The 16,988-nt window shown below is 51.2% G+C and overlaps 2 protein-coding genes across 6 annotated transcripts; one reads left to right on the top strand and one right to left on the bottom strand.

Moving 5' to 3' along the window:
- Positions 1-6: 6 nt before the first annotated feature.
- Positions 7-1,411, top strand: LOC134512318 (cytochrome c oxidase assembly factor 4 homolog, mitochondrial). Of its 5 annotated transcripts, none has more exons than XM_063327708.1 (2): positions 7-82; positions 952-1,411. In XM_063327708.1, exon 2 carries the CDS (start codon positions 964-966, stop codon positions 1,231-1,233), a length of 270 nt encoding a protein of 89 aa, XP_063183778.1. In that variant the 5' UTR covers positions 7-82; positions 952-963; the 3' UTR covers positions 1,234-1,411. The 5 variants fall into 5 exon arrangements, with proteins under 5 accessions (XP_063183778.1, XP_063183786.1, XP_063183812.1 ...); XM_063327716.1 differs by having other exon boundaries at positions 48-124; XM_063327742.1 differs by having other exon boundaries at positions 68-130.
- A 1,553-nt stretch (positions 1,412-2,964) lies between these two features.
- On the bottom strand, positions 2,965-11,693 carry MRPL48 (mitochondrial ribosomal protein L48). Its single transcript, XM_063327665.1, has 8 exons — positions 11,471-11,693; positions 9,750-9,802; positions 9,392-9,429; positions 8,333-8,418; positions 7,406-7,578; positions 5,661-5,763; positions 4,773-4,862; positions 2,965-3,225 (listed from the first exon to the last, which is right to left on the bottom strand). The coding sequence occupies exons 1-8, from the start codon at positions 11,489-11,491 to the stop codon at positions 3,151-3,153; spliced, it is 639 nt and encodes a 212-aa protein (XP_063183735.1). The 5' UTR covers positions 11,492-11,693; the 3' UTR covers positions 2,965-3,150.
- Positions 11,694-16,988: the final 5,295 nt, after the last annotated feature.

Raw genomic sequence — 16,988 nt, 5'->3', positions numbered from 1 at the left:
CCCGCCGCCACGCCCCGCGCCCGCCCCGGCAGCGCCTCTTCCGACGCCAGCCTTAAAGGGGCCGCGCTGCGCTGCTGGGCAGGTACGGGGGGGGTGGTCGTATGGCATCGGGAGAGCACGAAGGGTGCGAGTACGAATGAGAAGCGTGGGGGAGGCGCTGGGCACCCATGGGAGGAGCATGGAGGGTGCTGCTGGGCAGCCGAGGGGGTGCGTGGGGGCGTGTTGGGCACCCCTGGGTGGAGATAGGGTGCATGGGGGAGGTGCTGGGCACCCATGGGGGTGGTGGGCGCCCATAGGGCTTGGGGGGTGGGCAGGTAGGCATTGGGGAGGGTGGTGGGCACCCATGGTGGGGAGTAAGGTGTGTGGGGGAGGTGCTGGACATCCATGGGGGCTACATGGGGGTGGTGGACACCCATGGGTGGGGGTAAGGTGCATGGGGGAGGTGCTGAGCACCCATGGGGCGTGCATGGGGGTGCTGAGCACCCGTGGGGGGGGGGGGGGGCAGGTAGGGGTTGGGGAGGGTGCTGGGCACCCATGGGTGGGGGAAAGGTGCACGGGGGAAATGCTGAGCACTCACGGGGTGGAGCGGGGCTGGGACAGCTCTGGGTTGGGGGTGGTGGGGGTAAGGTGCACGGGGGGTGCTGCACACCCATGGGTGGGGGTAAGGTGCACGGGGGGTTGTGGGCACCCATGGGGGTGTTTGGGCTACATGCGGAGAGGGTGCTGAGCTCCTCCGTGGGGGTGCATGGAGCGTATGGGGGTACCCATGGGGGCATGGAGGATGCTGGGCACCCATAGGGGTGTGGGAGGGGGGTGCAGAAGGTGCTGAGCACCCATGGAGGTATGGGGGGGTGCCGGGCACCCTGGGAGGTGCCCCAAAAAAGGGGGCAGTGACCCACACAGGGCTCTGGAGGGGAAGGCAGTGCCCTGACGCCTGCTGTCCTGCCCCAGCCTGGCTGGGCGATGGCGAAGCCTGGACACACCTGGAACCGTAGTCGGTCGTTGGAGGAAGATGAGGATGAGGAGGACCCGGTGGACGCCATGATCTCACGGACGGGCTGCATGGCACAGCACCGGGAGCTGCAGGAGTGCATGGCAGCGCGGCAGGACTGGCGGCACTGCCAGCCCCAGGTCCGGGCTTTCGGCGAGTGCATGGCCCGGCGGCAGCGTGCCAAGGAACCGCACCGGGCATCCGACTCGCACCAAGCCCACCCCTCGCCCACCGGGGACTGAAATCACCGGGCCTCCCTGCCCCGGCTCCCGGCCAGCCCACCATCGGCACCCCAGGAACGGGGCAGCTGCGGCATTTGGCCCTTTTTTGATGTTATTTTTCATACAAGGGGGCAGATGTGCCAGTAAATCCATGCTACATTGTTGGGAAATTAAATCCGGTGGTGTTCGTTATCCTGGACGAATTGCTTGTCTCCGTCTGCACCATCGTCAATAACCGGGAGCTCAGAGGGGACAGCTGTGGGGTGAGATGGGCATTTCCAGCCCAAAATGTCCCAAACTGGGAGCATTCACGGCGCCCAAGTTGGGTGCGACAGCCCTACTGCGGATTTCCACTCCGTGTCCTTCCCTGTGCCATCCCAAAGCTTTTCCCAGCAGCCATAACCTTGTGTCCCACCAGGCAGGATTTGGGAGGGGGGGATTTATCTCCTGGGAACTCCCAAGGGGATTAGGGATGGGAAGAAAAAAAGGCTCTGAACACCACTTCCTAGCAAATAAGCTACGAAAAAGAAAATAAAATGGCTTCTTGTGGGTTGGAAAGGGAGGGGCCCCGTGGCTTTTGGCAGGGGGGGCGGAACTTTCCAGGCTGTTTCCAAGGAAGGTGGGTGCCGAGTGGCTGAGTTTGGGTGCTGTCAGCCAAAAATCACAACTGGCACAAGACCCATGAGTGAATATCCAGCAACCCCTGAGCAGCCCCAGTTTGGGGGAAGAGTGCTTATGTGTTATTTTCCCTCTTTTTAAGGGCTGGTGCTTAGGAAAAGGGGAAAAAATCCCAAACAAACCAGGTTTTGGGCAGGAACAGCAAAGAAGCATCCATCAAACCAGGGCTTAAGTTTGGTTCTAAGGCACCTCCTTAAAGGATGGTGTGATCAGTACTGTGTCAGCTCCAGCCTAAATAAAAACAGCCGTGTGCGATCTCAAAAATTGAAATAGGAAGGATGGGAGCAAAAACCCAGGTGCTGTGACCCGTTTGACCCCTACGTGCACCTAAAATCCACAGCTCCCACGGGCTCTGGGTTTTGCAGGATGGCGATAAGAAGCTGAGCAGCTCGGCCAAATTTGGGACATCCTCTGTCCCACATCCCTCGAGAAAAGCACCAGTTCTGGGAAAAGCATCCGGTGCCGTCCTGGGAAATCCCCCAAACCGCTTTGTGCTTCAGGCATTTATCCTTGCGAGGCACAAGTAATTTCTCCCTTTCCAAAAGGGTAAAAAGCAGATTGACTTTGGGGAGTCAAAAAGCAGATTGACTTTGGGGAGTCAAAAAGCAGATTGACTTTGGGGAGTCAAAAATTTACCCTTTCTGGCTTGAAAGGCAAATCAGAAATTAAGGAGAAATTTTGCATACTCTGCCTGACAGCCCCAACCTTCCCGCCTCTGCCCTCTGAGGCTTTTTTCTGTCAAGTAGCGGTTGTTCAGCTGCTCGGGGATGATCATCCCCAACCCTCCCAGGGCTCTGCGGCTCCATTCGTGTTGGCAAAGCTCCGATTTAAGCAGCTCTACGAGAACAATGCGTTTCTCCAGCTGAAGAATGGAGCAGGGTGGTCACTTCCACATCAGTAACATCTGGGAGCGTTGCAGTACAGCGTTAGTAACTTGCAGAGATTTCTGCAGACTAAAACTCACAGAAATCCTTGTATACCAAGAGTAAAACATAAAGGAGAAAAAAAAAGGGGGGGGGGAAGAACTGAGAAAAGCCTCATTTCATTGTGAAGCCCCTTCACTCAGCGTACAAATCAGATATAAACACACGTATTTGTCTTTATTAAGACAAGCTGCTTGTCAACAGTGGAAATTTCTTCCAGTTCCGCAAGTTATCACTACAGTGCTCATGGAGTCACCTTCTGGAGGCTTAAGTAGCCAAGAAGGAGAAGCCTCGCTCTTCCAGAGGCGGCTCTGAAATGGATGGAGCGTTCTTCATCTCAGTTCATCTGCGCTAGAAGCTCTTCAAGTTCCGGTCGAGACTTTAATCGGCTCTTGAAGTCAGCTTCTGTGTGCTGGGGAGGGAAGGGGGAAAAAAAACCCCAAGCAAATCAGAATCACCTCTTGAGTACTTTTTCAAATCAAGAGAAAGACAAAACTCTCTCCCAAAGAGAATCAATTAAGAGAGGAAAAACAAAAGGCTTAAACATCCACTGAACCCAGGGAGTGGGAAGCCCCAGTCACTGCAGGCTGAGATCTCGCGGGCAGCTCAACCTGGAAGCAGGTGGCAGAGCTTTAAGCCTCCTCTCTTACATCCAGCCTGCAAGAGGAGCAGCTGCCGGGGGTAAAGCACAGAGGGCAGAAAAGATTGATCTTAAAGGTCCCTTCCAACCTAGATGATTCTATGATTCTGGCAGCAAGTGAGCATGGCAGCCATGGACACGCTTGGTCACCCCACGGGCTCTAAAATTCAGCCTTGTAGGCTCCTCCGCTGCTTTTGGAAGAGTGAGCACAACTGCATTGTGCTCAAGAAGTCAACCGGACACCTCAAATTCTGCCGCTGCCTATCACCGAAGCATCTCTTTTCTCGAGGAGACATGCCACTTTCTGCAGAACTTTGAAAGAGCATCCCAAAGCTTTAATCTCTCTTCTGCACTGCCAGTCTTGTGAAGCCAGCTTGGGTCTCTCCCCTGGGCTTCCTGCATCAGACTGCAATGACTTTGCAAATGGCACAATGTCACAGTTCTCCCTCCGGAGACAAAGACATCAGCCAAAATTTAAAAATAAATAAATAAATAAATGGCAGCCCTAAGGCAGAGACGGGACTGTGACCAAAAGCAGAGGAGATTACTAGACTCAAGAGACCACCTCCTGTATTCCTTCTGGTTTTGCAGAGCTGGAGATAACTAAACATTCTTCAAAGGCCACTTAAGAAGCCAACTGTGTTTTCACATTTGAGTTTACTGTATTGCCTTCCCTTTCAAGGCACAAAAATCTTTTGTCCCTGAACAAATAGGGCTTCCTGGGACTGTTCTGTCTGAATGTAAAATGACAGAAGTTTAAATATCTCCTTATGCCTGGTCCACCAGTGAGTGGAGTTCTGTCCTGAAGTCCTCAGTGCTGAGAAAACTATCGGGCTTTTCTGCCGAAAACAAGCTGAACCTTTCCCAGAACAAACTCCGTCAAAACAGGGCACAGCATTTGGATTTCCAGTCCCAGTTTTGCTACCGACTGCTCCATGAAGTTCCTGGCGATTCCTAGGTAAGAGGCAGTGAAGCACTGCTGAAGGAAAGCTTTCCCTTCTGAGTCGCAGGCAACCTGCGGCAGCAAAGGAAAGCAACTTGCAACCTGCCCTCTCCTACAGATCTATGGGATTGGCTAGGAAAGTACCTTCTGTGGTACTAATTACAGGAGGCTAAATGGAAAATTAAACATTCATCAAGAATTAAGAGATAATGGATTTCCATAGACCAAGTGAGGGCTTAGTTCTGGCAGATCCTAGGTATCCGCAAGTCTAGAGTAGACAGTAGTCTCAGGACCGGGTCTGTATTTTCAAAGCAAATTCAAGTCACACAGCACATCTGCTTCCGAAACGCAAAGGTACTGGTAAAATTAAACATACCTCTTTCACTAACAGATGGACCCCTTCAGGCTGATTACTCTGAATAATTTCCAAGAGTATCGGAGCAAACGTTGAACTCAAACCGCTGATCTGAAAGAAGAAACAGAAGCACTGGAGGAGCAGGACACCCCATGCAAAATGGCCTCTTTATATTAATGGCACAGAAAGAGTCCATTTCAGTATGAGCCTGTGGCAGTCAACCACTCCATTAGAGAAGAGCGGCCCAAAGCTCTCGTTTTGGCTCTTGTCTACAAATATTGTGCTTCCCATCCCTGCCTGCATGGTCTCCTGCATGTAGGGAGACTTAGCCACGCGTGAAGATCTTAATTTAGGTGAGACTCTAATACAAAGGCTGCCACGGCAAACCTGCAAGCCCCAGCGTTAACCACACATCAGCTCTCTCCAGAGGAAAAAGTCTACTTCTGGGTCTAAAATGTAATGCAGCAGAGACTCCGCATATAGCAAGGGAACACGCTATAAACTAGGAAAAAAAAAAATCACTTAGGAGAAGCACCTATTTACCTCGATCAGTTGTACGCTTTTGAAGCTGACCCTGATACTAATGGTATTTTTAAATTTCATCAGGTTTGTCCACGCATTCATCCTTGAACATGATTTTTCTACCCCTTCCATCAAATATTCTGCATAAAATAGATAGTAAACCTTCTGGCCGAAATACAGAATCCAGGAACCCCTCCTCTGCTTCTACTTTATGAGTAACCTTTAGCAAGAAACCTCATTAGACTTCTTCGTGCTTCAATTTACGCCCAAAATTATGCCTTTCATTTGTTCAAAGCACTTAACTCCACTTGTTAAGGGGTTTTGAGAGCCTGAGATAGGATGTGCTGCACAAGAGCCGCAGTGCTGTCAGCAAACGCCAGCTCATACCTGGACAACCCTCTGATGGGTAGTAAGGACCGCGTCCAGCTGCATTTTGGAACCTCGCTCTTCCAGGAACAGCACTTCGTTGGTTTTGGTGGGCATCGCGTAGCTGTAGGAACCACAGGTCAGCGCTTAAGACAGGGAGGATAGATTTGCACTACTTTACAGGAATGAATCAACCTCCAGCAGCAGAGAACGTGGAAACAGATTAACTTTTCATGAGAAATTAATTATGCAAACAACGTATCTTGCAAATCAAGCACTGGCAGAAGCCGAGTGTTTTACTGGAAAGAGATAAGGGAGAAGCTTGCAGCACTACTGCCAGCAAAAACCTGTTTCAGCTACAAACACCAGCCTGAGAAGAGAACTTTTAACTTCTTTATGGTTGTTAAAGCAACAGTTCTGACTTATTTTGCAATCTGTTCATCGGGAACAAAGCTAAAGCCACTGCTGCAACACACCACTCAAAAGACATTATTTTCACCTCTGAATTTAACAACAGCACCATCAAGCACTGATCAGATTCTGCTCTCTGGTAAGTGTGACTCCAGAGACCTCGGCCTCCCCATCTCCATTTGTACAGCATCAATAACTACAGGTTACATCCTCCTGCCCACGTTTTACCCTGCAAATTTTGCTCTTAAAGGGCAAATAATTTATTTCTGTACATATCGAACTCTGCACACCAAGTCCAACCTCAGAGGGCACAAGTATGATACAAGGTACTAACGCTTTACACTGAAAGTGCTATCAGTAGTCTCAGGCTGCGGGATTTTTCTGTGAATTCTTTCATTGCTGCTGACAGAACTGTAATTTCTTAGTGTCGCTGGGTATCCTCCTCAAAACAAACACCTGTCAGTCACCGCTGTGTCACCATTTTTAGTGCTGTTTAGTGCAAAAGACATCACAGAGGCTACAAGCGGCTGATCTGTGGGCACAGGATTTCAGATCCACAGCTGACAGTTCAGCAAAGTGGACGAACATAAAGCAAATGATTTTTGATAGGTTTAATCGGCATAAGCAGGAACCCATGTTTATACTCAGAGGTAAAGATAGACATTTCAGATAATCGCCATCAAGTGTTTTTACTTCCTTACAGCAACGCAGTGCTTCTCCCAGTGACTACAGCTCCTTGGGTGCACTGCAGGCACCAAGGAGCTGTATTATGTTCCTCAGACTCATTAAAATGAGCAAAGCTGCTGTCAGGGGTTCACCTGCTTCGAAAATCTAGTGTGCAACTGAAGCATCCTCTATTACTAAACTAAAGTGGAGGGCAGCTCTCCCACAAGCTTCAGGGGTTTCCCAAGCTCATTCTAGTTTGTATAATCAGTATAACTTGCTTATTGCACAATATATGCGCAGAGCCTGGATGAAACACCGTAAAGAAAAAACAGCAGCAAAAGTCAGCAATACTTAAGCTTACATTCCCGGGCTCAGCACCCACAGGCTTAAGCCGCCTTCTCAAAGGAACAAAAAGTAACAGCTATTTTTTTTTTCCCTGAGATCCGTTCAGTCAGTGCCTCAACAACTCCATTTCAGCCTTCCTTATAAGAATAGAGCATCCAAAACAGTACAGACACACGAAAAGAGAACACCAGGCAGATGACAGAAGATTTGGATTTACATGCGAGAATCTATCAGTGAGATTAGATTGCACCCTTGTCTGCAAAGTATCATCATCTATGAGCCTCGTGCGGCCTAACGCAATGTGATTACGAGGGATGACAAACAAGGAGCCGTGTTCCTCATACCTTTCATTCACTTTAATGGAGAGTCGGTTGCAGAGTTTATGCACGTACTGAGCAAAATGCTCCACAAGACACATATCATAGGAAGTCATCTGGATGTTGACATCTCCGTACTCATATTCAGTCCCAGCATTTATCTCTTTCATCTGTACTTTATCCTTCTTCTTCTTTGGACCCTGTATTTTTTTTTTAAAAAAGAAGAAACAGAAAGCATATCTGTTTTGAACAAAGCTGGAAATAAAAAAAAAAAACATTAACCCTTGCCCACACAGGAGACCATGCTAAGGTACTCTCTTCTAACAAAGGTTTGCTGAACTATGTCGAACATATCACAGCCCATCTGTGCTCACTTTCCCCGACTACAAAACTGGGATGACATTATCTTAACAGATGTTCTCAAGTTGAGCAGTTCAGTTCTTGGATGGCAGCACCGCAGAAGTCACACAGAAAAATACGTGCGTATCATGATTAATTTCTTCCAGGAGAAACCAAGGAGTAGAAAACAAACTGCTTTTTATTCCAGTTCCTGCCTTTGAGGCAGCTGTCTTGATGAGTTATTGTTCCCTCCTTCCACAAAAATTGTTGTCTTTCCAAATTTCAGGGAATGTAAAAAGTTTAGACGCAAATAAGACCTGCTTATAATACTCTGCAATAATTTGAAGTTGGGATATTAAATTCAGCATCAGGAAGAGATTACTCATTAACTTGAACAAGAACGTACCGGACAAAAGAAAGTATTTATGCAGCCTTGTGAGTGGGTACTTCACATGATATAACACTCTTTATCAAGAGAAGCAGAAGTAAATAATTACATTATTTCTTTTTAATATGATTCATCAACCACGGAATTAATAATACCAACATTTAAATCAGACTGTGAAAAGATGGGTCAGCTAAAAGCAAGCACAGTAAGGGAGTTCTTATGCCTACCTCCTTTGGGAGCAGGTATTTATACCTCCCAATACCATGCGTAGGACGGGCTTTGTAGTGTCTGTGGCAACTCATGAGCACATCACCTGAAAATCAAAGCAGAGCAAACACATTTCCAGCTGAATGGCAGACAGCCCTTCTTTTAACAAACATATACAGGTGCTTTGAGAGCCCAAAATCCACACCAGGGGCAAGAATTTGTCCTCAGATCTTTGACAGAAGGCAAAGGCAAGCTAAGGCTTCGTCCGATCTCTGCCCCACGCAGGCAGCCTGTGCATCACAGCAAGCCTGTTACAATTCACAGTTGGTTACGGCAAGCAACAAATAAAGGAGGAAGAGATTAAAAGTGACTCATTTCCCAGGTGATTTCTCAGGCAAACAAACAAACAAAAAAAAAAGACAGACTTGTCAGCACCAGTGGCTGGTGAGGATACTGATGAAATGTTACATCTGTCTCCTCTTATGTGACAGCAGTGATGCTACTATGATGGATCTGAGCCTCACTTAATTTTAAATCCAGCCCTGTTCAAATATTCATGTGCTAGGAAGCCAAATCAAAACAGTATCGGCTTTTATTTATACTTCCTTCTCCAGGGTAAAATGAAACCCTCAATAACCCTCGTTTTAATAAACGAAGCTCAGAACAGCAAAAAGAAAGCGAACACCAAGGATCTAAGCCACTCAGTTACACTTTGCCTCCACATCAAAATCAAATTCTATTTTAAATTGTGTCAGCAGACTCCACCAGCTAACTAAACGTTAAAATGGGACCTCACGGGGGTGTAAGTCAGTTCCTGGACATTAATATAGCAAATGCATCTGGCTGGTGTCATTCCACAGTGTAACATCATGACTAAGAGCACCTGCTTGGCCAAGAACACAGAAACAAAGGAAACCGTTAGGAAAAATATATGGAAGTGGAAGAGCACTTGCTCAGGTTATTTAACGAGCTCAAAATTCACTAAAAAAAAATAAAAAAGGAGACAAATGCTGAAATGGGTAAGATTTATTTGGGGTAAATGAAGTTTTGTCTTGCATTGGATTAATAAGAGGCCTTACCCGCAGCACATAGATGGCTTTCTCTGGGTGCGGCTGCTCTGTAGGAAACAAGATAATTGTTAAAAGCTCTGCTTTTACCCACCTGTGGAAACACAACATATCTGGTCAATCTCCTTGAACAAAGGCTCACACCCCAAGTCCCTCAGACACAGATAGATCCCATTAGCAAAAAGGCTTTCTCTTCTTCACATCCTACAGCCTTTCAGCTCCCAGACATCAGCTGAAAGTCTTCCCCCCACAATTCAAAGACTTTCCTTGGCAAAAAGTACTTTTTCTGACACTATCAGAAGAAGTGACCGAATGTTTTTAATGCTTTATACTGTGTTTTACTTACTGAGTTTGATTTCAGACAACTCACCTGCTAAGCGCAAACACCTGCGTTAGCAACCATCCCTTCTTCAAGCATAGCACCTGCAATGAGCCACCACAATCAAAATGCAAACAGTATGGCAGACATCGGTGAGTTTTCACCAGCGCTTGCCAGAATACAGCCACCAAAACAACACCTGAGACCTTCTGAATGTACCGATAACCCCCCCCAGTCTCTCCGCAGCCTCCAGCCACTGTCACTTGCCAGAATACCACCGCAACACAGGGGAAAGGGATGAAGGAGTAGGAAGATGATGATTGCTGTAACCTTTTCTTGCACCCCCTTGCTTTTTTTCAGGATCCTCATTTACAGGTCACCCAGAGAAGTTGTGGATGCCCCATTATTAAAAGTGTTCAAGGCCAGGCTGGATGGGGCTCTGAACAACCTGGTCTAGTGGGAGATGTCCTTGCTCAGGGCAGGAGGGTTAGAACTGGATGAGCTTTAAGGTCCCTTCCAACCCAAACCATTCTACGATTCTATGATTTCCAAAGACACAGCCTTGCTGCTTTCACATGGCCGGTGATTCTCCGATACCTCACACCATCCCACTGCCTCCAGGTTAAAACAGCCACATAAACAACCCTTGTTCTTGTTCCAGCTCCACGTGGATGGAGGGAAACACAGCTCATACATGGCGAGAGCAGCATCAAGCAAAGAGCTTTGCTGTCACCACAACCCCAGCAGGCAGGAGCTGCATCATGTCAGCTGGGGGGATAATTATCAATGTCCCCAAAGAGTGACCAGAGGAACCGGCAGACCCAGGACAGGACAGGGCCAGGGGCTGTAATTCACCCTGTGTCACTGGGGTGATCCCTGGGTGCCTGAGGAGGGTTGTATGGGGGTCCCCGCCACAGGTACAGCAGGGGAGGCGACCCAGGGCACTAACTCAGGGCTGCAGAATCATCAAATGGTTTGGGCTGGAAGGGACCTGAAAGATCATCCAGTGCCACCCCCTGCCCTGGGCAGGGACACCTCCCACCAGCCCAGCTTGCTCCAAGCCCCAGCCAACCTGGCCTTGAACCCCTCCAGGGATGGGGCATCTCCCACCTCTCTGGGCAACCTGTGCCAGGGGCTCACCGCCCTCACAGCCAAGAATTTCTGCCCGAGATCTCAGCTCAATCTCCCCTCTTGCAGTGGAAAACCCTTCCCCCTCGTCCCATGGCTCCCCTCCCTCATCCAGAGTCCCTCCCCAGCTTTCCTGGAGCCCCTTGAGGGACTGGAAGGGGCTCCAAGGTCTCCGTGGAGCCTTCTCTTCTCCAGGCTGAACCCCCCAACTCTCTCAGCCCGTCCTCCCAGCAGAGGGGCTCCAGCCCTCCCAGCATCTCCGGGGCCTCCTCTGGCCCCGCTCCAACAGCTCCGTGTCTCTCCTGTGCTGAGGCCCCAGAGCTGGAGGCAGCACTGCAGGGGGGTCTCCCCCGAGCGGAGCAGAGGGGCGAAATGCCCCCCCCCCTCGCCCTGCTGCCCACGCTGCTGGGGATGCAGCCCAGGCTGCGGGGGGGTTTCTGGACTGTCAGTGTACACACACACCCGCACACACACCCCCAATCTAGCCGCCGGGTAGGGCCTGTCACCCCCCAGACTCCCCAATACCAGGGCTGGGCCTGTCCCTCCTGTCCCCATTCCCAGGCCTGCCCCTCCCCCGGGGCCGGGCCTGTGTGTGTGTGTCCTCACACCCTGGTACCGGGCCCGGTGTCGCGGCCCGCCGGTACCTTCGGCAGCGCCGCGCTCATCCCGCCGCCTAGGACAGAGCTGCATCCGTCGCTCAAAGCGTCCCTCCCACCCCGCGTTCCGCACACCGGGGGATAACGACGATTTTTGGACAATGCCCCTCAGCTGCTCGTAGAGGCCAGGTCTCCTGAAGGAGGGTCCGGTGAGGGGAGCAGTAATGGCGGACACCCAATGCACGCCAAGCTCTCCGCGGCCCGCCCTCCAGCCCGCTCCTCGCACCCTGATTGGCCTTCCGCCGCGTCCGTCCAGGCGCGGAGCAGCGCGGCGCAGCGGCCATGTTGGGTGTGGCCTGCTTGGAAGCACCGCCTGTACGGCCCCGCCTCAGCCTGGCGCGGCGGCCATCTTGAGTGTGGCCCGCCCAGCCCCGGCCCTGTGGCGGCCATGTCAGCGCGGTGCCGGAGCGCTGTGAGGGGGGAGAGGGGATGGAGGGCGCCCGGGGCCCGGCAGGGCGGGCGGCGTAGAGCCGAGCAGGTTTCAGGGCGGGGTGATCTGCGTTCGTGAGCCCTCAGACAGCACACATTATCCCCGCTGGCTGTTGGATCGAGGCAGGGACCCAGCGGGGGCTCAGCAGGCCTCTGCTCCGGCCTGGAGACAGGCCCTATGGGGCCTGTGGGATGTGGGGGCACGTAGGCCTGAAGCAGGGACAGAGGATTTGGTACTAAACCCGTCTGGTTTGGCTCTCCCAGCTGGCACAAGCACTGCAAAGGTTGGGGGTTTTTTTTGCAGTTGCTGATGCAGGGTTGGACCTTACCCTGTAAGTCAATAGCATATAATGGTCCAGGGTTGGTTGCGTCTGTGCTGGCAGGCCACCACAGGCCTTGAACGTGAAGGCACGAGGTGTTCAGGCCCCAGGGCAGGCACGCTTTCGGCTTGTGGGGGAAGCAAAAACAAACTTCTTTCAGAAGCCGGCTGCTGCCTGTGAGGACAGAGTGAATCCTGCCGTACTGCCAGCGCTTTGATCCCAGCTGCTGTCTGGAGGCACTTCCCTAAAACATTTTAAGTGGGAAGACTACTGTAGGAAGGGTGGACTGACAGGGATGTCCTTGATTTGCAGTGTGTGTTTCCCAGTGGGAGTGGAAGTGGAAGTGGGCAAGGACTTTGCCTGGCAGACCGGGGTAGGAGGAGATGGGTGCTGCATGGCCCTGTGGCCCCCAAACCTGGCAATCTGGCGTCAACTCGGGGAAACCGATCCCTTTGCAAACAGCCCCCGCCTGTCTTTTCCACCTTCCTCTTCTTTACCATGCTATCTCCAACACAAACCTTCATTTCACCTAGACTCTTCCCCACTACCTTCTTTCCTACCTGGCCCCAATTTCCCTCTTTTTGTCTGGCAGACACTACCTGCCTGCTTCCCTGAACCCCCATCTTAAGAGTTCTCCATCCTGGGCAGCAGCTGCCTGGCAGCTTGATTTTGGGTCAAAATTTCCAGCCCTGCTGACTGATGGCTGCTCCGATTGCTTTTGGCTGGAGCTGTCAGGGCTCATGATGGACTTTCTAGTTCATCTGCACTCATCGATGTGGCAAGTCTCCTCCGCTGCAGACCAGGCCCGTGCATTTGATTCCTGCTCCGTGATCTACCCTGCCAGGCCCTGTCCTGCATTTCTGATTGCCTGGAGCTCCCAACACACACCTGACACCCCAGATGTTCATCCCCATTGTGATCTGGTGCTTGGAGCAGAGAGAAGGAACCTGAGAGGAGGACATTTGCCCGAAAGCATAGCCTGGGCTGGCTCTGTGCCATGCTCAGCATATGGAAGAAGCAGAAGCGATCTGCGCCACCTTTGCTCTCTCCTCCGCGCTTTGCAAGGACACGGGCTCCCAGCTCTGAGCTGTGTTTTCCTGGTGATCCCCGGACACTACAAAACTGCTTGTGTGGAACGGATGTTGTACTGCCCTTTGATCTCGCCTCGGGAGCCCCAGGCAGGGCCACCCTGGCAATGACGCTTGTTAGCTAACCGCAGGGTGCTCTGAGCAAGGAGCACTGTGGGAGTCTGAGCTGGGTTAAGACCAGCACTTCCCTTCCAGGAAAGCTGGGCTTCTCCTCCTATAAAATTTGAAGCCCTGGAGGAAATGCTGCGCTTGAGGAGAGCCTGCTGTGACTCCAGGGGGACTGGCTGGTCCTGCATTTGTGGGGGGAGGCCGTGACAGGCACTGCAATTAAGAGCAGGTCATGCTCATGACGACCTCTTGTTCCATGACCTCAAACTCCACGTGCTCATGGAGGGGAGGTACAACCCCTCATTCCCTCTGCCCCTCATGAGGACTCATTTTTCGGCCACCCACAAAATGCGGCTGAGGAGGGAGTGTCGACCCAGACTGAGTTTGGGGGTACAGCAGTCACTGCTAAACATACTGCAGGAACCCCTCTCCCAGTGACCATCATTGTCCTGCACGTCTCGGTGAAAAACGAGCCCATCTCTTCACTGCAGAGTTTTTCCAGCATCTATCATAGACGGAAACATTTTAAGGCTAAAAGGGACTGTTAAATCATGTAATTCAGTCTCCTGCACATTGCAGCCTATAGATTTCCGCAGATTTACAGCTGTATGGAAGCAGATCACTCCTGTTTCGATGAAAGCATCTTTCTCATAAAGGCTCCTGCTCTTGATTTTCCCTGGATACAAAGATAGCGCTGCTCTTGGCAGCCTGTTCTGGCGGCTGAGCACCCTCCCTGTTAAAAAACGTGGACCTTCTTTCCAATTTGAACGTGCCTCGCCTTCAGCTCCCAGCCGCCAGTCCTCGCCATGCCTTTCTTTGACTAATGAATCGTTTCACAGCCAGGTACCCGAATCCCTGTTTGCAGGAGCACAGCCTGCCTTTTTGTGACATTTAGAAAAAGAAGCAAAAGTGTTGCTTTGCTGCTTTCCCCCTCAGCTGCAGAAGCCCAGACTGCTCCTTTTCTGTACTGTGCTAAAACAACCCAGGGAGCTCTCTTCCTCTCCAGGTTTCCCCAGCTGCTGAGAGGGCCAGGCCTTGCTGGAGGGGTTATTTCCTCTTCTGCTTCTTCTTCTGCTTTGCTGCAGACTTCCTTCCCTGTCATGTACCTGGCTGTGCCCTGTCAATGACCCAGCATGGCGCACAGTAGAGGTGCTGGCAGAGGTAATGCTGGTTTCCCACCTACGCAGGAGGCTGCTCCAGGCTCCCTGCCCCTTCTCAATCTATCGCGCTGCCTGGAGGAGCAAAGCTGTCCTAGGAGAGTTGAGATCCAGTGCCTGAAAGCCTCTGTTTCTTTTTAGACTTGTCCAATTACAAAAACGATCAAAAAGCCTTTAAATGTACCCTGGAAGAAACCCTCTGATAAGCGTGTCTCCTCTTCTACCTTCTGCAGTGCTTCTTAGGACTGTGCCTAAGATCTGCGGGAGTCTGTGGGACGATCTCCCCGGGCTTCAGCGAGTGGAAGCAGGTCCCTCAGTCGCGTTATCTCAAAAGCCTCATCCATGTCCCCTGCCAGCCCCTGGGGCTGAAACCTCTTTGGCGGCAACGAAGAAGTGTTTTCTTTGCCCAGCGCGAAGAGATGCTGAGCCTGAGCAGGGCTTTTGTGATAAAAATAATCGTTACTAACAGTCAAGACTTCTCCCTGGTAGAGAGCCCTCGTTTTCCGTGGAATCAGCAGGAAAGATCCCTGAATCCGTACTGACAGGTAAACAAGGACAATATATATATTTAAAATATATATATTTTAAATTTAAAATGATGTAGAAATTATTTAAGTCAGGTCTCTGCCAGGCTGGATTCCCTTTCCCCGTGGTGTAGGAGAGGAGCCACACAACCGGTGCCACAAGCACAGGGGAAGTGCTCCCAAATGCTGGGTGCAAAGCTGAATGCAAGCTCCTGCTCATATCTTTATTAACACTTATTTAAATTTAATCACCTTATTAAAGACGCGTTTTCTCTTTCAGTTCACTGGCAGTTCAAGGCCTGGGAAAAAAAAAACCACACCAAAAAACCTCAGAGCAGCAGTTAATCATACTGAGGGAGTACAAATGAAATGATAAAAATAGAAAGGATGGACTGTTTGGTTTTCAAAATGCCATCTCATTCTGCACCTGGATTGTGGGCGCTTGGTAGGGGTGAGACTCGTATCAGAGAACAAGGTCCCTGGAGCGGGGAGGTTCAATGAGTGTTTCCATTCACCAGGGAGAGACGGAGCACAGAGCCCGCAGCTGGAGACACCGAACAAAGGACATTCGTGGCCGCAGGTGACCTACCTGCAACCAAATCCTATGCCCCCTTTGGCTACATGGACCATTTATAAATCCGGGACAGCAGGTCACGTGGAAATGGAATAATGTTTCAGTCCATGATTTTTTTCAGAGGAGAAGGATTTGGGGCGTGGTGTCCCCTTAGCGGAAGAGATGTGGTGCTGAGATGTCGCACTCAGGCCGTGGCAATGAAGGTGTTGAGATACAAGAGGGCACAAGAGAACAAAACTCACTGCAGCAACTACATTTGGGGGGGGACTAAACGAGCAGTGGATGCCATTCCCTGACCATCAGTACAGGGAGGGTCTGGAACAATCTCCCACATGGGAAAATGGTGAAAAACTTACCCATTTCCACGTGGAAAATACCTCCTGGAGCATTAGTTGGACCTCGTTGAGTGGATCGCAAGAGATTTGCACCAACGTCGACACGAATACAACCATGGGGCAGTAGCTGCAGACCCCGGAGGGCTTTGTCATTGAGCACGTTCTGGTTTCAGCCGAGATATTACTGGGAACAGCAGGCGATGGCAGCACCAGCTGAAGCCCCGAGAAGCCCAGGGGGGTGAGCGCTCCTGCAAAATCACATTTTGTCTTCAAATTCAAGCAAGAGAGTATTGATCGGTGTGGGATTGCACCGGGGTGTGAGAGGAGTGAGCAAGGCTGCGTGGACAAGAGACATCCTGAAGCCCAGGTTTAAACTGGGATGCAGCTGGGAGCCTCCTCATCCCCTGAACCTTGAAGGCAAGCTGGGAAAAATAGGGAGAAACGGGCAAAAAATAGTTAAAGCTAATTTTAGCTGGCTCCTAGGTAGGGTTCTTGCCTCTCTGCCAGGCAGAGAGGGGACATGGAGGTGTTGCCAAATGACAGCCCTGGCCATCCCAAATGGGTGACAGTGGGAATCATTGCCCTCCTTGGGAAATGTCACCCTGCCCTCAGGGATCCTCTCGGGCCATCGTGGAGCAAGCGTCCCCAGGAGATGCTTCTCTGAATGTCTGTATCAGTTTAGGATTAGGCCTTTGGTTTTAAGGACCGCGCTTGTTCCTTACACCTTTGGGATCCCCCCCGCCTTGCAGCTCAGTGATAGCGAGCGGGATTTCACTTCGCGTCCAGGAAACCCCACAGCCATCGTTAGGCTCCAGAGTGAACATCCCTCTCCCCAGCTCGGCGGCGGAGGGCGGCGAGCCCCGCCTTCTCCCGTGTCGCCCTGCCCCTGCCGCTGTGATTGGCCCGTCGTGGGGGAGTGGGCGGGGCTCCCGGGCACGCAGCACGACGTGTAGCGGGGAGGGGGGGGGTGG

This window comes from Chroicocephalus ridibundus, chromosome 1 (assembly GCF_963924245.1).
Source record: "Chroicocephalus ridibundus chromosome 1, bChrRid1.1, whole genome shotgun sequence".
NCBI classification, from domain to species: Eukaryota; Metazoa; Chordata; class Aves; order Charadriiformes; family Laridae; genus Chroicocephalus; species Chroicocephalus ridibundus.
This window is presented reverse-complemented; position numbering and strand designations above follow the sequence as displayed.

What these genes read in the sequence shown, in the direction of transcription:
- LOC134512318 (XM_063327708.1), top strand. Translation starts at nt 964, where the DNA reads ATGGCGAAGCCTGGACACACCTGGAACCGTAGTCGGTCGTTGGAGGAA.
- MRPL48 (XM_063327665.1), bottom strand. Translation starts at nt 11,491, where the DNA reads ATGAGCGCGGCGCTGCCGAAG. An exon ending in TGAGCGCGGCGCTGCCGAAG is followed by an intron (nt 9,803 to 11,470) that starts GTACCGGCGGGC and finishes GGCTCATTGCAG; the next exon opens with GTGCTATGCTTGAAGAAGGG. An exon ending in AAGCCATCTATGTGCTGCGG is followed by an intron (nt 8,419 to 9,391) that starts GTAAGGCCTCTT and finishes TTTGATTTTCAG; the next exon opens with GTGATGTGCTCATGAGTTGC.